This window comes from Leptopilina heterotoma, unplaced genomic scaffold (assembly GCF_015476425.1).
Source record: "Leptopilina heterotoma isolate Lh14 unplaced genomic scaffold, ASM1547642v1 Lhet_6, whole genome shotgun sequence".
In the NCBI taxonomy this organism is placed as follows: Eukaryota; Metazoa; Arthropoda; class Insecta; order Hymenoptera; family Figitidae; genus Leptopilina; species Leptopilina heterotoma.
This window is the reverse complement of record NW_025111137.1, coordinates 4,910,775-4,933,630: the sequence shown is the minus strand read 5'-3', so window position 1 is coordinate 4,933,630 and position 22,856 is coordinate 4,910,775. Positions and strand designations below refer to the sequence as shown.

General features: G+C 22.3%; 1 protein-coding gene across 3 annotated transcripts in view; it reads left to right on the top strand.

Moving 5' to 3' along the window:
* Positions 1–22,421, top strand: part of LOC122509257 (tyrosine-protein kinase CSK) — a 30,778-nt gene extending 8,357 nt beyond the window's left edge. For 2 of the 3 annotated variants that reach the window (XM_043623191.1, XM_043623190.1), the window contains exons 3-8: positions 11,791–12,180; positions 15,719–16,372; positions 18,710–18,905; positions 19,133–19,219; positions 19,358–19,450; positions 19,967–22,421. In XM_043623191.1, the coding sequence (XP_043479126.1) occupies positions 11,822–12,180; positions 15,719–16,372; positions 18,710–18,905; positions 19,133–19,219; positions 19,358–19,450; positions 19,967–20,053 (1,476 nt within the window). In that variant the 5' untranslated portion in view covers positions 11,791–11,821 and the 3' untranslated portion in view covers positions 20,054–22,421. Of the gene's footprint in view, positions 1–11,264; positions 11,406–11,790; positions 12,181–15,718; positions 16,373–18,709; positions 18,906–19,132; positions 19,220–19,357; positions 19,451–19,966 lie in introns of those variants that run through there. The other variant, XM_043623192.1, reaches the window with a different exon arrangement.
* The last annotated feature ends 435 nt before the right edge of the window (positions 22,422–22,856 follow it).

Below are 22,856 nucleotides of genomic sequence, written 5' to 3'. Positions count from 1 at the left end.
AATGTTGAATTTTAAGAAAATCGGATTTTTGAATTTTTTCGAATTTTTGATAATTTTACATTTTTTACCAAAGAGTCGAGACAATTTAATAAGTAAAGTATTTTCCAAAAGCACAAAAATAATGAAGCTAAATCCCGTAAAAGAGAAGAAAAAATGTTGAATTTTAAGAAAATCGGATTTTTGAATTTTTGATAATTTTCGATAATTTTAGATTTGTTAACAAAGAGTCGAGACAATTTAATAAGTAAAGTATTTTCCGAAAGCACAAAAATAATGAAGCTAAATCCCATAAAAGAGAAAAAAAAAATGTTGAATTTTAAGAAAATCAAATTTTTGAATTTTTTCGAATTTTTGATAATTTTACATTTTTTACCAAAGAGTCGAGACAATTTAATAAGTAAAGTATTTTCCAAAAGCACAAAAATAATGAAGCTAAATCCCGTAAAAGAGAGGAAAAAATGTTGAATTTTAAGAAATTCGGATTTTTGAATTTTTGATAATTTTCGATAATTTCACATTTTTTACCAAAGAGTCGAGACAATTTAATAAGTAAAGTATTTTCCAAAAGCACAAAAATAATGAAGCTAAATCCCATAAAAGAGAAGAAAAAATGTTGAATTTTAAGAAAATCGGATTTTTGAATTTTTTCGAATTTTTGATAATTTTAGATTTTTTACCAAAGAGTCGAGACAATTTAATAAGTAAAGTATTTTCCAAAAGCACAAAAAAAATGAAGCTAAATCCCATAAAAGAGAAGAAAAAATGTTGAGTTTTAAGAAAATCGGATTTTTGAATTTTTTCGAATTTTTGATAATTTTAGATTTTTTACCAAAGATTCGAGACTATTAAATAAGTAAAGTATTTTTCAAAAGCACAAAAATAACGAAGCTAAATTCTATAAAAGAGAAGAAAAAATGTTGAATTTTAAGAAAATCGGATTTTTGAATTTTTTCGAATTTTTGATAATTTTAGATTTTTTACCAAAGATTCGAGACTATTAAATAAGTAAAGTATTTTCCAAAAGCACAAAAATAATGAAGCTAAATCCCGTAAAAGAGAAGAAAAAATGTTGAATTTTAAGAAAATCGGATTTTTGAATTTTTTCGAATTTTTGATAATTTTACATTTTTTACCAAAGAGTCGAGACAATTTAATAAGTAAAGTATTTTCCAAAAGCACAAAAATAATGAAGCTAAATCCCGTAAAAGAGAAGAAAAAATGTTGAATTTTAAGAAAATCGGATTTTTGAATTTTTGATAATTTTCGATAATTTTAGATTTGTTAACAAAGAGTCGAGACAATTTAATAAGTAAAGTATTTTCCGAAAGCACAAAAATAATGAAGCTAAATCCCGTAAAAGAGAAGAAAACATGTTGAATTTTAAGAAAATCGGATTTTTGAATTTTTGATAATTTTCGATAATTTCACATTTTTTACCAAAGAGTCGAGACAATTTAATAAGTAAAGTATTTTCCAAAAGCACAAAAATAATGAAGCTAAATCCCATAAAAGAGAAGAAAAAATGTTGAATTTTAAGAAAATCGGATTTTTGAATTTTTTCGAATTTTTGATAATTTTAGATTTTTTACCAAAGAGTCGAGACAATTTAATAAGTAAAGTATTTTCCAAAAGCACAAAAAAAATGAAGCTAAATCCCATAAAAGAGAAGAAAAAATGTTGAGTTTTAAGAAAATCGGATTTTTGAATTTTTTCGAATTTTTGATAATTTTAGATTTTTTACCAAAGATTCGAGACTATTAAATAAGTAAAGTATTTTTCAAAAGCACAAAAATAACGAAGCTAAATTCTATAAAAGAGAAGAAAAAATGTTGAATTTTAAGAAAATCGGATTTTTGAATTTTTTCGAATTTTTGATAATTTTAGATTTTTTACCAAAGATTCGAGACTATTAAATAAGTAAAGTATTTTCCAAAAGCACAAAAATAATGAAGCTAAATCCCGTAAAAGAGAAGAAAAAATGTTGAATTTTAAGAAAATCGGATTTTTGAATTTTTTCGAATTTTTGATAATTTTACATTTTTTACCAAAGAGTCGAGACAATTTAATAAGTAAAGTATTTTCCAAAAGCACAAAAATAATGAAGCTAAATCCCGTAAAAGAGAAGAAAAAATGTTGAATTTTAAGAAAATCGGATTTTTGAATTTTTGATAATTTTCGATAATTTTAGATTTGTTAACAAAGAGTCGAGACAATTTAATAAGTAAAGTATTTTCCGAAAGCACAAAAATAATGAAGCTAAATCCCGTAAAAGAGAAGAAAACATGTTGAATTTTAAGAAAATCGGATTTTTGAATTTTTGATAATTTTCGATAATTTTAGATTTTTTACCAAAGAGTCGAGACAATTTAATAAGTAAAGTATTTTACAAAAGCACAAAAATAATGAAGCTAAATCCAATAAAAGAGAGGAAAAAATGTTGAATTTTAAGAAATTCGGATTTTTGAATTTTTGATAATTTTCGATAATTTCACATTTTTTACCAAAGAGTCGAGACAATTTAATAAGTAAAGTATTTTCCAAAAGCACAAAAATAATGAAGCTAAATCCCATAAAAGAGAAGAAAAAATGTTGAATTTTAAGAAAATCAAATTTTTGAATTTTTTCGAATTTTTGATAATTTTAGATTTTTTACCAAAGAGTCGAGACAATTTAATAAGTAAAGTATTTTCCAAAAGCACAAAAATAATGAAGCTAAATCCTATAAAATAGAGGAAAAAATGTTGAATTTTAAGAAAAACGGGTTTTTGAATTTTTTCGAATTTTTGATAATTTTAGATTTTTTACTAAAGAGTCGAACTATTAAATAAGTAAAGTATTTTCCAAAAGCACAAAAATAATAAAGCTAAATCCCATAAAAGAGAGGAAAAAATGTTGAATTTTAAGAAATTCGGATTTTTGAATTTTTGATAATTTCCGATAATTTTAGATTTTTTACCAAAGAGTCGAGACAATTTAATAAGTAAAGTATTTTCCACATTAAAAAGTTTGACATTAAAAAATATATAAAAAATGCCAATACTTAACCCACAAAATTAAATTTTCAAAACAAACAAATGAATGCAGATAATTTGCTAACGGAAAGGAAACTTACGATTATTATAATGTATGTATATGTATATGTATATGTATATTTCTATTTTCTATCAAAACGTATAAAAAACAAAAGAATAACTATAACTAACTTCAAGTGTGGACAGAGATCCGGAAATCTGGAATCACGACGATTATTATATATAATAATAATGGGAAAAAAAATATTTTTCTCTGCGAATTTTGATAAATTTTTGCCTGATATTTTTTTCAAAGTTTGTAGATCAAGTATTTCTTTAAAAAGAATTTTTAGAACTTTTATAACTTTTTATAATTTTGAATCTGAAATAATTAAATTTTTTATTAGAATTTTATTAAAATTTTTGAAAAATTCAATTGAAATTGAAAATAATTGAATTCTTTCGAGAAATTTAATTAAAATTACATTGAAAATAATTGAATTCTTGCAAATTTTGTCGACGAATTTAATTAAAATTGCATTGAAAATAATAATTAAAGATTGAATTATTCTTGTGCAAAGAATTTTATTACAGATGAATTTTTTAAATTTTGTATCTGAAATTATTCAAAAGTTGATGATGATTTTTGAAAATAAAAAATTTTGTAATTGTACATTATATTATAATAAATTAAATAGCAATCTTTTTAATGAAATATAATTAATAAGTTTTAAAATAAATATTTCTATTTTGTAAGAAAAAATCAAACTTAAATTTGTTTTCAAATATAAGGAACTTTAAAACTTTTAAAATTTATCCTCTACTGAATTAAAATTTGAAAAATTTGTCTCAAAATTAGTCTGAATATTCGTAAAATATTCCTGAAAATTATTCTTATTCGAGAATTAACAAAATGAATGAAATTAATAAAATAAACTGACGAAAATTAATAGTCATTTAATTTAATTTATTAAAGTAAAAATAATCTTTTTGGAATTATTATATTGTATTTTAAATAAATTGACTTTTTGTACCTTAAAATTGATATGAGGCCTGAAAATTCACAAAGCGAAAAATTTTAATTAAATATAAAAGAAGTGAAATATTGGACTATTTTGAACTCATTAGTTTCGCAGAACCGATTTATGTCAGGGCCAAATTAAATTGACAATAAAATTGTTATGCGGAAAAAAATACAAAATTTTACTATTTATACTATGTAAAATTTATACTGCCTTGAAATTCTGTCAATTTTCACTATTTCCGGAGTTAATTTTAGTTTGGAAGTAGTAAAATAATAAAATTCACCTCGGACAGTTTAGGTTTTACTCTGTAATTAGTAAAAGCTTTATAATTTTTTTTTTTTGAATCTCTATGAAAATCCCCAGAGACAATAAAAAAATAAATTATGGTTCTTATGGTTTTAATCATGAATTAGATTTTTTTTTTGAAACGGTCAAAGCAAATTTTGTTCTTTTCTTAAGTGTGCGTTTTTTCTTTTATTCTTACGTACATACTTAGTCAACCTGTCAGCGGGAGTTGACACTTTCTCGATCTGATATAAGGCATGTGTCAAAAAATACCTGAAATTTTTCAGGATTTATTCTAATTCCGAGAAAAATGGATAGGATGTTTCATTCATAATTTTTTTCTCCACTGTTGGGAAATTTCGTTTTATCTTTAATTATTATATAGGTATATAAATTCCTATTAAATGAAAGAATTTATTAAAATAAAAATAACATACATTTTTTTAACGTTAAAATATCAAAAAAAAAATAATTTCAATTATTATGATTTTTTTAGTCGTATTTTCTCAAAATAATCATTTATAATGTGAGATAAATTTTGAATCCTAAAATTTTAAGTCAAAAATTTTATTTCTAACTTAAAAGTTGTGTTAAATAATTTTATTAAATAAATGGAAGGAAGTGAATTTATCATTCGGTGATTAAATATTAAATAAAGTTTTCTCAAAAAGTTAATAAAACTAATTAATATTTTATGGTGATTCGAATTCTTTGAAGTAATTCCCAAAGTTCCTGCGCTTAAAGCTCACAGGTCAATAAAGTGTCTATTATTTCCCTAGGGTAATAATCCACAGTAATTGGAATTTTAAACAATTTTATTTACAACTTTCTGAAATTTAATTATTTTTAAAAATGTGTGTAAAAAAGTCACATTCTATTGAAAAAAATAATTTTTTTTTATAAAAATAGAAAAATGGGAGAAAAGTAAAATCATAGATATGAACTTAATTAAATTAGTGATGCAATGTGGTTTTGAATGAGCACATTAACAATTGCAAATTATTATAGTTATTTCATTCCAAAAATGGATTATGATTATTAAATTACCTTGAGAAAGAAAAATCTCATGAGGTAACCATATGACTATTATGTAGACACTGTAGGTAATAGGCAAGAAGAAGCTGTGACTAACGTCATGTCAAAATAAGTCGTAATTAACATATAAATGACGAACGTAAATATTGCTTAGTGCATGTCAAATATTAAAAACTCAAACAATTCCTACACGTAAAGAAAAAGTCTCTTGACCTAAACAATCACAATTCATAAAAAATGAACTTTCATGATTTTTCATTTTCTTTGGAAAATTTTAACGAAATAACAAAATTTCAGAATTTTTCATTTTCTTCAGCAAAATTTTCACAAAGAAATAAGCAAAAAAAAAAAAATAGTTTCAACATTTTTCATTTTCTTGAAAATATTAATGAAAGTTTTTAGAACTTTTTATTTTTTCTAGAAATTTTCTTCGAAAAAACCAAAACTTTCAGAATTTTCTATTTTCTTTATAAAATTTTAACATAAAATCGACGTTTCAAAATTTTTCGTTTTCACTGGAAAATAAATAAACAAATATTTCAGGATTTTCTATTATTTTAAGAAAATTTCAACACAAAAACGAAATTTTAAAATTTTCCGGTTTTCTCTGGAAAATTTTAACGCAAGAACAAACTTTTAGAATTGTTTATTATCTTTTGAAAATTTTAACACAAGAACAAACTTTTAGAATTTTTTATTATCTTTAGAAAATTTTAACGTAGAACAAACTTAGAATATTTTATTTTCTTTGGAAAATTTTAAAGAAAAACAAACTTTCAAGATGTTTCATTTCCTTTTTGAAAATTTTAACGAAATAATAAACATATGAAAAAAATCAAACCTTTAAATTGTTTCATTTTCTTTGGAAAATTTTAATGAATGAACGAACTTTCAGAATTTTTATTTTCTTTAGAAAATTTTAAAGCAAAAATAAACTTTTGGAATTTTCATTTTTATTTGGATAATATTTTAATAAAAATACAAATTTTTAGAGTTTTTTTATTTTTTCTGGAAAATTTTTACGAATAAACATAAAAATTCAGAATTCTTCAGAAAATTTTAATATAAAAACAAACTTTCAGAATTTTTTTTTTTTTGGAGAATGTTAATGAAAAAACAAAAAAAAAATCTTTACGAATGTTTTCATTTTTTCTGGAAAATTTTAATGAAAAAAAATATGTAAGAATTTTTCCATTCTCTGTGAAAAATTTAAACGAAAAAGAAACTTTCAAAATTTGATGAAAATGCAAAACTGAGAATTTTTCCATTTTCTTTAAAGAATTATATCAAAGGAATACAAATTTGTTCATAATTTTTTTTTCTTTTGATAATTTTAATGAAAAAACAAACTTTTATAATTTTTTTATTTTCTCTGGAGAATTTTAATGTAAAAATAAACTTTTTGAATTTATTATTTTCTCTGGGAAATTTTACACACGTTATTTATACAAATACATTTATACAATTATCATTATATTAAAAATTTGCGAATACTGATTTATATTTTTTTTTTCGTCTTTACATAAATAATTATTTGTCACACACATACATTACATATTTGAAAGCATGTCAGCAAACATTTAAATTTCTGACAAGTGAGGCAAATAAAATCCTGAAAAGAGATTCAGGTCATATTTGAGAGAAAAAAGCGTAATGTAGACCACGAAATGTGCCAGCTCTTTTTTTTCTCAAGTTTATTTTCAAACGAAAAGCATAAAAAAGGTGTCACGGAATGTTTCTCTAAAAATCCATGCAACACATACAGATTACTTTTGAACCTTAAAGGAAATTTTTTTTTATATCACGAGATACAAGCTTTGACTAATCCAACAATAAATTATTCAGCACGTGGAAATGTTGCATTCCAAAACATTCGTTCAACTCCTTTTTTTTTCGTTATTTATTTTCATATCGTATATGAGAAAAAGAAAATATTAAATATTTTCTTCAATTTTTTTCTTTTCACAATTTTTTATAATTAAATATTTCAATTAAAAAATAATTTTAGCAAATGATGCAAATTCACTTATAGTGTTAAATTTTTACAAAAATATTAGTTTTTGTGATTTATGAAAAAAATAATTCCAAATTCAGTTTGAAAAATATTGACGTATACGTATTGAAGACTTTTTATCCTGCAATGCGAACTTTACTCAAGAGACGTGGCTTGGATTTTAATTTACTATACCCATACAAAAATGTTCGGAATTCTTTTCAATGTGAAATGAATCCGATTCACTTCAAGTCTACAAAAAGAAATTTAAAAAAAAAATGTTTTCGTCTCCTGAGGATAGAAAAAATTATCTTCAACTGAAAAAGAAAAACTATTCATACTTTATTATCAAATAAAAATAATTTTTTTCAAGTTTACATTTTTTTGATGACATTATAGCCACTAAATTTTTCAAAATGAAAATTAAATTAATTATTTATTAATTTATTATTAATTATTATTTATTTTATTAATTAATTATTAATCGAATTACAAAAAATTTCTAATAGCAAAATTTTCAAAATAATTGAATTTTAGCAATTTGCCGGAATTATTATTAAATTATTTCTATTTTTAAAAATAATTGAACTTTATAGATTTGAAATTGAATTTATTTTAAATAATTTTGCGAATAATTTTATTTAAAAATTCAAAAAATAATTGAATTTTATAAAAGTTTCGCTTTTAATTTTTATAAATGTTATATTAACTAGGAAAACTGGCTAATTTATTATAATTATGTAAATTACAACATTTTTTGTTTTCAAAAATCGTCTTCAATTTTTGAATAATTTTCTAAAAATTTCCATAAAATTCTTCAAAACAATTAAATTATTTTTAAAAATTTTATTGTAAAATTCTAGTAAAAAATTTAATTATTTCAGATTAAAAATTATAAAAAGTTATAAAAATTACAAAAAGTAATATAAAAGTAACTGTTAATAAAATTGGAACATATAACTCGCATTAAAATTTGTAAAAATAAAGTTAAATTAGCAACTTTTTTTTACTTTAAATTGGCTAAAAACAACATTTATCTGCTTCAAAGTTGATTCGAGGTCTGAATTTAAAAAGGTGTTAAAATCCTGAATTTTTTAATAATTTTCTTCTAAAATTCGTAATTAGTTTAGTTTAGTTTAGTTGAAAAGGGAAAAAATTCAATTGAAGAGTCGTTTGAGAGCAAAATGAAGTTTTAAAATTTATCTGAAAAGTAATTCTCAAAAGGCAAAACTTCCTTTGATTCTCGGCTCCATTGCTCTAGAGATTCAATTTCAAAGTCAAAAGCAATTTTCTTAGATCCAAAGTGGCACCCAATGCATGATAATAATAGACTCAAGTAAATATAATGAGAAACTTTGTATCGAAATATAAAAACGATTTCCATTTTCGCAAGTTTTTTTCTTAACTTTACAAATTTTATTCAGAAATTGCATCTTTTTTGAGCTTTTATTTTCGAAAAATATAAGTTTTATAGTTATAAAGTTAATCTATCATATTTTTTGTTTTTGCTTCTTTATTTTTTCAATTCCTTTTATTTTCAACAGGGTTGCCACGCAACCTGAAAACCTGGAAAAGTCAGGGAATTTTCATCGGAATCCTGAAAAATTATTATTTTCTAAAGTTATTGTGCTTATTCTTGAAATCTAATTTTTCTTAAATATTTCAAAATTAATTCAATTTTTTTTTAAAAAGTTGCGTTTACAATTTTCATAAAAATAGATAAACTTCAAAACGTTTTTAATTTGAAATTTTGTAAAATTTAATTTTTCAATGAATTAATAAAATAATAAAAATTTCACAGGAATTCTATTATTTACAAATTCTTCATTCTTCGCAATAATCAAATTTTTTACAAAGATTCAATTATTTTCATAAAAAATAAAAAACTTTATAGGTTTTCAATTATGTATTTTCATAAATAATAAAACTCATCGCAGAAAATTTAATTATTTTTAATACAATTTTAATGGAATTTCTCGAAAAATGTAATTATTCTTAAAAATTTTATTAAAATTCATCAAAGAAATTCAATTATTTTAAAAAGCCTTCCTATAATTTTATTTATTTATTAGAATTTAAGTTTCATTGTCAATACATTTTTAATTAAATTTCTTGAAAGAATTAAATTATTTTCAAAAATTTTAATGAAATTCTTTTTAAGAATTTTTAACAATTCAATTTTTTTAAAAAATAATTTAAATAAAATTCTTCGTAGAAATTTAATTAATTTCAATAATTTATTAAAATTCAATTATTTTCAATTATTTTATTTTTTATTTTATTCATAACGGGATTTAATAATATTATATTAAAAAAATCGTCTCAAGAATTCAAATATTTTCAAAAGTAATAAAATTCTTCTCAGAAATTCAATTATAGACTATGGTTAAAAGTTTAAAAAAATTATCGTCAAAATTTCAATTACCTATCTTTATAAATAATAAAATTTGTTTCCAAAATTAAATTATTTTTAAAAATTTTGATAAAATTCTTGGCAAAATTTCAATGATTTTCAAAAATTTTTCTCAATTCAATCAAATTTTTTTTTTTACAGAGATTCAATTATTTTTAATAAAATTTTAATCGAATTTCCCAAAAAATGTAATTATTATTAACAATTTTATTAAAATTTACTGAAAGAATTCAATTATTTATAAATTTGTTGATAAAATTCTTTAAATGAGAGTTCAATTTTAAAAAACAATTCAATTCTTCAATAAATTATTTATTTTTGTATTTAAATAATTGAATTCTAGTAGAATTTTCTAATAATAATTGATTGAAATATGAATTTCAGTTAAAATTTTAGATAACAATTAAACTCTCAAAATTTGAATTAATAAAAATGTTTTCTAATTTTAATTAGTGACTGACTTTTTGCTTTTAAATTATTAGATTTTACTAATAAATAGTCTTTTTTACTAACTGAATAGTAAAATTTACTAATTCAAAAGCAAAAAGTCAGTCACTAATTTCAATTAATAAACATTTTTACTAATTCAAATTTAGAGAGAAAGTATTAAAGCGTGAATTTTTAGAAATAATTGAATTTTAAAAAGATTTAAAATGATAATCATTGAATGTTTGAATTTTTCATACTTTTAACTGAAAATTGTGTAGATTTAATTTTTTTGAAAAACTTTAATGGAATTTTTTTTTAAGTTATTTGATACAATTCTATTGTCTAATATATATTTGATTGAAAAATTTCCGAATAATCGATGAAATTTCGTCAAATTCAATTGTAATCAAAAGGATTAGAAAATTTTCAAAAATTATTTTAATAATAATTAATTTAAAGAAGAATTTTAGTTAAAAATTCTGGAAAACAATAATTAAATTGAAGAGTGATGAAAGTAATTTTGAATAAGTTACAGTAACAATATTTTTATATACTATAAAATAATGATTTTATCAGTCGGTCATTTTTAATTATTATAAAACATGAAGATATCGATTGCTCCGAGTCGAAGACTCGGAGTGATCGATTTCTTCATGTTTTATAAAAATTTTTTATAAGTTGTTTAATTTCAAAAAAGTTGAATTTAAAAAAATTTTTGAAAATCTTAACTCTTATGGAAAAATTATAATCACTAAATATTTATTTAAAAAAGATTACATGTATTTGTAAAAATTTATTGGAATTATTTAAATTTGTAAAATATAAAAAATATAGTTTTAAAAACCTGGAAAAATTCCGTTTTTTTAACCTGGAAAAGTCAGGGAATTTGAAATGAGAAAAAGCGTGGCAACCCTGTTCAATTAAAAAAGTAATATAATTATAAGAAAAAAAGATACGTGATGAAGTTATGTTTATTCAAATAGTATAATTGTTTCATGACATCTGTGAAAATAAAGCGTGTGTGACTCATATTCTTTATAATGTAATGTATTTATATTCTCGCAAATAAACATCAGTTTCAAAGAGAGGATTAAAACACGTAGACGTCGATTGTGTAGCAAATGTATTAAAACAATAGCTTCTTAAGTGACCGCCTCTCTTCACCTAGAAGACGTGTCACTCTGATTTGACGAACTCAACTTCCCACATAAAAGGTGACACTCAATTCTATTGTGTTTTATGAAGTCGCAAAGAATTAGGATTTGAATTACCTTCACGACACTAAAAGGCTAATGAATGGTTCTGCTTTCACGCTTTTTTTTCATTTTTCCGCGACAAAATTATTTGTTTTCTTATTAAATGAACCGTGATTTTGTTGCTTTTTTTTGTGCTCACGATTATTCATCAAATTCCAATTTCTTAATTGAAACTTTTCAAAATTTATTGAATTTTAAAAGAGTTGCGTCTACAATTTTCATAAATAGATCAACTTGAAAATGAAATTTGAAGTTGAATTTGAAATTTTATAAAATTCCAATTTTCAATAAATCCAATAAATCAGGAAAAAGAATTAATTTGTTTTGTTTTAATTTGTTGCAGATGATTATTGCCTATCCTGGCGTCAGCAGTAATGCCAACGTATCACAATGCGGGCGGTGTCTACCCAAATTTATCAGCACCAGCCCGTCAAGCAAAACTCGACAGCAACCAAAATCATCATCACACAATTCCATCGACCATAACCAATCTTTCCTTGCTCCATAACACAACACAACATTCAAATTCTTCCAATCTCACTGCTTCCAATATTTCGTCCCATCCAGTGTCCCCAATCATGACTACACATTCAAATATTACATCGCAAAATGTTACCTCTCACATTAATGCTCTTCCCACTCCAGTCATTATCACTTCAAATTCAACAAATAGCGGCAATACTAATGTACTGCCAACGAATCCTAGGCATGAAGTAAAGCTCAATGCAATGCCGTATGTATTGTTTTGGTTCGTTTATAATAATTAAATTTTATCGCAGGGTGGCCTGGAGAAATGTTGAAAATTACTGATTAAGTTTTAGAAAACAAAACTTTACAGACAAGAACGAAACAATTAGTTTTTACAAAAAAAGATTAAAGCAACATTTAAACAATGTTTTTCCGAATTTTCATGGCAAAATATTGAGAATTGAGGGACTTCAAAGAATATCAGTTTTTATAAAAATCGCAAAAAACTTTGTGATAGTCAAATCTAATCATATTTTACAAAATTTTTTTTTTTTTATTCTACGTTCAAAAATACATATTTATACAAAATTTAAACCGTATCGGTCGAATAGTATTCTTCCTAGAACATGAAATGTAATTTTGTCTAAATACCAGACTAATCGGGTTGAAACTTAAAAAAAATGGCGAAATAGCTTTTTGAGAATTTTATTGGAAAATTTTGAGTGGCCACACTGTATATTCACAAGAAAGAACTCTCAGTTGAACTAAGACTTTCCAAATATTCCCAAGGGCTCGAACAAGTCCGTAAATTCATTAAAGGTCCGTAAATTTGTTTCAAGTCCGTAAAAGTCAGTTTTTTTTAAAAAAAAAGGTCCGTAAAGTCCGTAATTTGATTAAAAAAGGACAAAAAGTTCGTAAATTGTACGATATAATTTGGAGGATTTCAGAGGAATTTTAAATGATTGCAGAAATTCAATTATTTTCAAAAGTAATACAATTCGTTGCAAGAAATCAATTATTTTTAAAAATTAAAAAAAAATTCTCATCAAAATTTCAATTATCTTTATAAATAATAAAATTCTTCTCCGAAATTCAATTATTTTCAAAAATTTTAATACAATTCTTGGCAAAATTTCAATGATTTCAATTATTTTCAAAAATTTTTCTCAATTCAATGATTTTCAATATCTATTTTACTAAAATTTTTCAAAAGAATTTAATTATTTAAAAAAATATTAATAAAATTCCACGCGAAACTTTCAATAATTAACAAATTTTTTATAAATTTCTTCGTAATAATTCAATTATTTTCATAAATAATCAAATGTTTACAGAGATTCAATTATTTTCGTAAATAATAAAATTCTTTTTAGGAATTTAATTATTTTAATAAAAAATAAAACTCATTACAGAATTTCAATTATTTTTAATACAATTTTAATCGAATTCCTTGAAAAATGTAATTAATCTTTAAAAGAATTATTAAAATTCGTCCAAAGAATTCAATTATTTAAAAATTTATTGATAAAATTCTTTATGGGAATTCAATTTTAAGTAACATTGAATTATTCAATAAATTATTTAATTTTGCATTCAAATAATTCAATTCTCGTAGAATTTTCTAATAAATACTGATTTAAAATTGAATTTCAGTTAAAATTTTATAAATAAATAAATTTTAAAATGGTTTCAAATTTAAATCTTGGCAAATTTGAATTTTTTAATTTTTTTACTAACAATTATGTGGAATTAATTTTTTTAAATAAGTTTAATTGCGAATTATTTTTTAAATTATTTAATGTTTTTATTTTTTCATATATATTTAATTGAAGAATTTCCGAATAATTGAAATTTTGTAAAATTGAATTTTAAACAAATGAATTTGAAAATATTCAAAGAACTTTTTCAAAAATTATTAAAATTAATGGACTTATAGAAGAATTTTAGTTAAAAATGCATAAAAAAAAATTACTTTTGGAGAAGTTACAAATTATTGCAGAAATTTAATTATTTTCAGAAGTAAGAAAATTCTTCGCAGAAATTCAATTATGTTCAAAAATTTTTGAATTCTTCTTAGGAATTCAATTATTTTCAATACAATCTCAATAAAATTCAATAATCAAATTTTTAATTATAATTATTAACAGACACGTTTATTTTAAAAAAGTTGAAGAACATTGTTTGTTTAATTTAATTATTTTCATACTTTTCAATTAAAATTATTTAAAAAAACTACATTATTTTCAACAAATTTATAGAAATTCTACAAAAGAATTTAATTATTTAGAAAAGTTCTAATAAAATTGTTTAAAAGAATTTAAGTACCTATCTATTTTTCAAATGAATTTAATTTATTTTCAATATTTTAGTAAAATTCTTTGAATGAATTAAATTATTTTAAAAAATTCTACTAAAATTCTGAGAGGAATTTAATCATTTTTTAAACATGTTAATAAAATTCAATAATTAAATGTTTAATTTCAATTATTAAAAAATATGATTATTTTAAAAATTTGAAAGAAATTCTTCATAAAATCCAAGTATTTGGACCAATTTAAATTATTAAAGGAGCTCCATTATTTTCAAAAAATTCAATTATTTTAGTCAATAATAAAATTCTTCGCAGGGAATTCAATTAATTTTAAAAAATTTATTCACTGGGCCTTCTTTGATTACTATAAAACATGAAAAAATCGATGTTTTATGTTTGATACCACATATTCTAATACAAAACCTTCAGTTTTTTTTACTTCTGCCAATAATTTCTTTTTAAATAACTTAATTCTTGAAGAACTATCTTCAAAAGGTTTTAATTTGTAATTTTAGAAAATTTCAATTTTCAATGAATTTAATAAGAAATTTTAAAGAACTTAACTTTTTAAATAATTTTAATAATTCAAATTCTTCTGAAATTAGTTAAATCTTTTAATATACATTTAATTAATTATTAAAAATAAAGGATTTATAGGAGAATTTTTGTTAAAAACACTAAAGAAAATTGATTTTTGGAGACGTTACAAATGATTGCAGAAATTCAATTATTTTCAAAATTAATAAAATTCCAAGCAAACCTTTAATTATTTTCATAAACTGTCATAAATAATTGAATACTAAAAGCCTTTTAGCGTGAATTTTTAGAAATAATTGAATTTTGAGAAAGGTTTCATAATTTTAATTTAAATTATTAATTTCATAGGACTAATTTTTTTGAAAAAGTTTAATTGAAGATTTTCTAATAATCAAAATTTTGTAAAATTGAATTGTAAACGAATAGATTTGAAAATTCTCAAAGAACTTCTTCAAAAATTATTAAAATTAATTGATTTAAAGAAGAATTTTAGTTAAAAATTCTAGAAAATAATAATTGAATTGAAATGATGAAAATAATTTTGAAGAAGTTACAGTAACAATATTCTTATAATATAAAATAATGATTCTGTCATGTTTTATAAAGTTTTGAATATTTGAATATTGAAATAAATATTATATTAAAGCAGAATACAGTTCGTGTTTTATAAAAATTTATTGGAATTATTTAATTTTGTAAAATATGAATTTTAAAAATCTTTGAAAAATTCCGTTTTTTAACATGGGAAACCTAGAGAAGTCAGGGAATTTGAATTGAGCAAAAGCTTGACAACTCTGATTATAGTTTTAAGTAAAGAATGTTTTCTTATTTGATTCGGACTGGTTATATTTTTGTCAGTAATTGGTCCCTAAATGGTTTTCACTGGTTCGAGCCCTGCCTATAATGATTATATATACAATTTGAATCTATTAATAAATTGGAAATATTTTTACAGATGGTTTCATGGTAAAATTTCGAGGGAAACAGCGGAAAGATTGTTGCGACCTCGTGAAGATGGCCTATTTCTAGTTCGTGAGTCGACGAACTTTCCTGGCGATTATACGCTTTGTGTGTGCTATCAAGGACGTGTTCAACATTATCGGGTGAAATATAAAAATAATCAATTAACAATAGACGACGAGGAGTTCTTTGAGAATTTGGCGCTCCTCGTCGAGCACTATGAGCAAGATGCCGACGGTTTGTGTACACAATTAACGAAATCATTGCCAAAACAAGGTAAACAAGATTTTTGCGTTGATCCAAAGGCATTTATCGAAGCTGGCTGGGTAATACAAACGCATGAATTGGAATTACGCGAGTGCATTGGAAAAGGTGAATTTGGCGATGTTTTACTTGGTGTTTATCGTGGGGAAAGAGTTGCTGTTAAAATGTTAAAGGACAATAGCGAAGCGGCGCAAAGATTTTTAGCCGAGGCGAGTTTAATGACATCATTGATACATGATAATTTAGTGAAGCTCCTTGGTCTTGTTTTTAATAATCCACATATGTACCTGGTCACCGAATATATGAGTAATGGATCGCTCGTTGATTATCTAAGATCCCGAGGAAGGTTACATGTCTCCAAGAAAGATCAAATTAATTTTGCATTGTAAGATCATTTTTCATTACTTAGAAAATAATAATTTCCTATTTTTCAATATTTTTCAATCGCTGAAATCGCTGAAAATTATTAGCTCAATTTCATTTCTTCTAGTCATTGCATTGGTTGTCTATTTTTGCTTAAATTATGGAAATTTAATGAAATGGAAAAAATTAACAATTATCGTGGTAGATAAATATTTTTTTGAATATTTTTTTGAATTAAAGAATTTATTCTTGAAAATTTTAATAAAATTCTTCTTAGAAGCAATTAGAAAAATTTTAATATAATTCTTCGACACAATTCAATTATTTCAAAAAATTTTCGAAAATCTTTTGTGAGAATTCAGTTATTTTCACAAATAATAAAATTCGAATAATAAAATTTTCACAATAATTCAATTATGTGAAATAATAAAGGAATTTTTTTAAAAGAAATCAATTATTTAAATATTTTAATAAAATTCTTAAAAAAGAAATTAATTATTTTCTAAAAATTTGTTTATGGGAATTAAATTATTTTCATATTATAATAAAATTCTTCAGAGGAATTAAATTATTTTCAATAAAATTTTAATTTAATTCTTTGAAATCTTTTAATTATTTTCGAAAATTTCAACAAAATTTTTCAAACTTACTTTACTTGTTTTCAAAAATTTAATAAAATTCAAAGCGAAAATTCAAATAATATGATAAATATAATAAAATTTTCAAAGTAATTCAATTGTGTGAAATATAATTTTCAAGAAATTTTTTCGAAAGAAATCAATTATTTAAATATTTTAATAAAATTCTTAAAAAAAAATGAATTATATTCAAAAATTTGAACAAAATTTGTTTATAATAGTTGGATTATTATTTTCATAAATAATAAAATTCATCGCAAAAATTCAATTATTTTTAATCAAATTTTAATTAAGTTATTCGAAATATTTAAATTATTCTTTTAAATTTTTTAAAAATAAAAAAAAGAATTTCATTCTGTTTACAAATTATAAAAATTTCCCCAGAAATTCAATAATTTAAAAAAAATTAATAAAATTCGTTACAAGAATTCAATTATATTCATAAATAATAAAATTTCTTTGCAGGAATTCAATTATTTTTATAAAAAATAAAATTCGTTCGCTAGAATTCAATTATTTTCAAAAGTAATAAAAATCTTCGCAGAAATTCAATTATTGTCAAAAGTTTAAAAAAAATTATCGTCAAAATTTCAATTATCTTTATAAATAATAAAATTTTTTTCCAAAATTTAATTATTTTTAGAAAATTTAATAAAATTCTTAGCAAAATTTGAATTATTTTCAAAAATTTTTCTCAATTCAATCAAACTTTTTTTTACAGAGATTCAATTATTTTTAATATAATTTTAATCGAATTTCCCAAAAAATGTAATTATTATTAACAATTTTTTTTAAAATTCACTGAAAGAATTCAATTATTTAAAAATTTGTTGATAAAATTCTTTAAATGAGAGTTCAATTTTAAAAAATAATTCATTTCTTCAATAAATTATTTATTTTTGTATTTATATAATTGAATTCTAGTAGAATTTTCTAATAATAATTGATACAAATATTAATTTCAGGTAAAATTTTAGATAACAATTGAATATTAAACTCTCTAAATTTGAATTAGTAAAAATGTTTAAAAATTTTTAGAAATAATTGAATTTTGAAAAGGTTTTAAATTATAATCTTTGAATGTTTGAATTTTTCATACTTTTAACTGAAAATTGTGTAGATTTAATTTTTTTGAAAATCTTTATTTGAATTTTTTTGAAGTTATTTAAAGTTTTTATTTTCTAATATATATTTGATTAAAGAATTTCCGAATAATCGATGAAATTTCGTAAAATTGAATTGTAAACAAAAGGATTTGAAAATTTTTAAAGAAATTTTTCAAAAATTATTAAAAATAATTAATTTAAAGAAGAATTTTAGTTAAAAATTCTGGAAAACAATAATTGAATTGAAGTGAAATTATTTAATTTTGTAAAATATAAATGTAGTTTTAAAAACCTGGAAAAATTCCGTTTTTTAACCTGGAAAAGTTTTATATTTAAAATAATATTTTCTATTCAGTTCAAATTTTGAAATAAAGACGAAATATTATTCATTACAATTTTAAAAAACGGATTAAATAGATATTGAACATGATTTTTAAAATTTTTTCAAAAATTGTCCACAAAAAGCTTCTTAATGAATAATAATGGATTAAATTTATTCGTTTTTCTTTACAATAATATTTAATAGTTGCTTTTTACATTTGTTTTCTAAACTAAAATTTTTGTTAGCCGTTTGTAAATAATTTATGGTAGTAAAAAAAAAATTTTTTTTTTCAGCGATACTTGTGCTGGAATGGCATACTTGGAATCTAGACATGTTGTTCATCGAGATTTAGCCGCGAGAAATGTCCTCGTTGCGGAAGATGGAACAGCAAAAGTCTCGGACTTTGGTTTAGCGCGGGATGAAAACTTTTCACTTGATGGTGGAAAGTTGCCTATAAAATGGACCGCACCCGAGGCATTAAAACACAACGTAATGAGTTGCTTGACTTTTTTTCCACTGAATCTTTCTTATGCACAAATATTTTTTTCTCTTTGATTAACATACACACAATATGAATAAGAATAATAAATTTCTTAACTTTCTTTTGCTTTATTATTTATTTTATACTTATTATAGATCTTAAAGTTTATTTAGAGTGAAAGAAAACTTTTCAAAACAAATTTTAATTGTATTTTTTTTTTATATTTATTTTGCAGAAATTTTCTAATAAGTCTGACATGTGGAGTTTTGGAATTTTACTTTGGGAAATTTATTCTTTTGGTCGAGTGCCCTATCCGAGAATAGTGAGTATATTTTGGTCTAATGTGAATTTTAGAAATAAAATTTTCTATATATTTAAAGAAATATGTAAAATTGAAATTAAAATTTGTTTTAAATAAAATTATTTGTGTGAAAGAAATTAATAATGAAATAATTTTTAGCCCTTGGCAGACGTTGTTAAAAGTGTAGAAGAGGGTCACATAATGGAACCACCTGATGGATGTCCGCCAGAAGTTTATGAGATAATGCGACAGGTTGGCTTAATTTATTAACGAAATATTTAAATAGCTCAAACACCTTCTAGATTACAGAAAATAGCTTAATAACAAAATTTCAATATTTCAACATTATTTTACTCTAAAAAATTTCATAAATTTCAAAACTAATATTTCTTGTAAAATAAAACTAATTACAAATTTTTTAATGATAAATTAATAAATTATAGCTTAAATTAACAATACAATTATTTATAAATTTGTTATAAATTTCTTCGCAATTTTTTTTTGTAATTATTTGAAATATTTAATTTTCTAATATATATTTAATTGAAGAATTTACGAATAATTGAAATTTCGAAAAATTGAATATTGTAAACAAATGAATTTGAAAATTGTCAAGGAACATTTTTTTAAATTATTAAAAATAACAGATTTGAAGAAGAATTATGGTTAAAAACTTTGGAAAATAATAATTGAATTCATAATGATTCTATCATTCGCTAATCTTTAATTATTATAAAACATGAATTTGATTGCATGTGAAATTTTTAGGCTTGGGACTTGCAACCAGAGAAGAGACCAACTTTTCACGATGTTAAAGTGAAACTTGGACAGTTAAAAATGGAGACGTATTGCTGAAAATAAAGGAAAGCCATTACAGAATGAGATGAAGAAAAGATGGAACTTGCTAGTGCAGAATGCAACTTTTATAATCAGGGAAATTTCGGTAGTAGTTTCGAATAATAATTCAGTTTTAAAGTTGAATTATCTTTCGAATGTATATTGTATAGATGTAGTAGATATTACGCGATGCTTGTATTTATTGTTGTTTTTGTGTGATACGCGAGAACGACTGAAGGTTTGAGGTATTTTTTTTTATAAATTTTTTTCTCTTTTTTTTGTAACGAAAAAATATTTTTTCAAAAAGAACGTTACCTATTTCAAGCGTGCCTTCTATTCAAGTCGATATTCTTCAAAAGACGATCAACTTGCAAAGTTTGTCAATAGACTAAATAATTATCTAGAAATCCCAATGCTTTATCATTAAAAATTCTTTAAACTAATTGCAATTGCTTGCTTTTTTCGATTTATGTATCTAAATGAATACATAGACAACCAAGTTGTAAAGAAGTTTGTTATGCAATTATCATAATAATTATTATTCATTTTATTAATTTACTCGACAGATAGCAAATCTTTTTATTGTACATTATTTTCTTAATTTTGAAAGTCAAAAGCTAAAAACAATATGAAGCGACTTAAACTAAATTTTTTTATCAGTAAAATTTAATAAAATTAAGTTCGAAAAGTATAATTTTCTTTAAAGATTTTCGAAAATTCAATTTTGTTAAATTTTATATTTCCAGATGTATAATTGGATATGTAAATTAATGTGAAATGAAAATGGTGTTTATTACATCAGCTTTTAAGAATGATTTAAAGAGAAGCAATCCTTCGCTCAAAAACTGAGTATTAATGAAATTTTTAATAGTCATTTAAGCTTTTATTTTTCTTCTAATCAAAGATTCTATTTTAACATATTATTATACATTAATTCTTACTAAATTATTGTAATTATCGGAGAAATAATGAGAATTTTAAATTGTCTTGTATGCAAAAAACTTGTAGATTACTTTATTAACGAAACTTGAATTTAAAAGAATATGAAAATTTAAAAATCAACTATTAAAAAATACTGTTAAAAATTTAATTTTTACACTACGATGAACATGAATTATTAATTGATAATGTTTAATTAATAATTATTTGCTAAATAATTAATAAAAATATGATTCAAGTTTCGTTCGTTAACTAACAATACAACTCAATCTTCACAGTGTAAATTTAATTGTAAATATCTTGTAAATATTTATTTAGTGAGAGAAAGAGATTGTATGTTTTTGTGAGATGAAATGAAAATAAAGTGAAATTATGTAAAACGATTAATATCGATTAAGATATTAAATGAAACTGTCCATATTTCTGTTTTAAGATTTGGATGAAAATTGTCCATTAATATGAAATGTATACGCACTTAATATAAATGTCGAATCGTTAATACATGCACCTTTTTTAGTGTATGCGAATTATATATATAAAAGGAAAAAATTTGTGCGAAACTTTGGAAAAGAGAGAGAGAGAGAGAGAAAGAGAGAGAGTATTTTTTTTATTTTAGGAAAATGTGGCGCATAATTTATAGATCAACATTGTACCTAACAATTCTAGTAGATTCCTAGTAATCGAGACTTCAAGATAAAAATACCATCCAGTTATTGCTGAGGTTAAAATAATTGAAGATAATTTTCTTGACACTTTATTAAAAAAAAGAACGATATCTTTACGTAGTGCACAAAACAGAACTGAATTATATTGGCAGCTAATTTGCCAATTCGAAAGGCAAATAGTGGAAAAAAAGAGAATCAAGGGATTCAGGATCGTCGAAGTTCACAATTAATAAATAAAAATGTCCTAAACAATTCCAGGAATATATTATATGAGAAATTATTATTGCGATTTCAAAGAAAGCAATTCACAAGCGTACATTAAAGCCCATCCAAGCTCTTTTATTGAAAAAGAACCAAATCAGCAAATTTTTTTTAAAGGTTTCGAATTTATTTTACAAATAAATATTAAATAACAATTTAAAAAATACTTAAAAATCAGTTTAATCATGTTACAAATATTAAAAACGTTATTATCTAATCTCATATGAGTTTGGATGTATTTTTTACATGTACTTGTGACGATGCATTTCTAAATTGAAGTATGTACTATTTAAATTATAATCTTCTAAAAAGCAGCAAAATAAAGAATGCAAAAATTTATTCACACTTTCGATGAAATACTCATTTTCAATAAAAAAAAATTTTAAACAATCTATTACAATGAGAAAAACAATAATTGTATATAATTTATAATTTTTACCTCTTGTGAAATTCAACTTGATTCTAAAAGTGATATAGAACATTATAAAAACATCTATAAATAAAAGAGTCTCTAAACTAAACTGACTATGATTATTCATCATTTCTCGATAATTAATAAGACTACCTAGGTCACCTCGGCTAGTTAAGTTACATAGGAGACGACTACGTAAAGAATATTTTCAAAAATAGTAATATTTTATAAATGTTATCTCTATCTAGCAATCGTTTTTAATTCGTCCCATTAAAGTATCCAAAGTCTCCTAAGTTCTAAGTTTAATTATGTTAACAGCAATACAAAAATATTTATCCGAACAGATTTGTTCAAAATCAATAAATAAAATACTTGCTCCGGGCAGGATTGTTCAAAATTAATAAATAAAATACTTATACCCGGCAGATTTAGTCAAAATCAATAAATAAAATACTTTCGCCGCGCAGGTTTGGTCAAACCTGCCCTATACAAGTATTTTAATTATTGATTTTGCCCAAATCTGCCCGGCGCAAGTATTTAATTT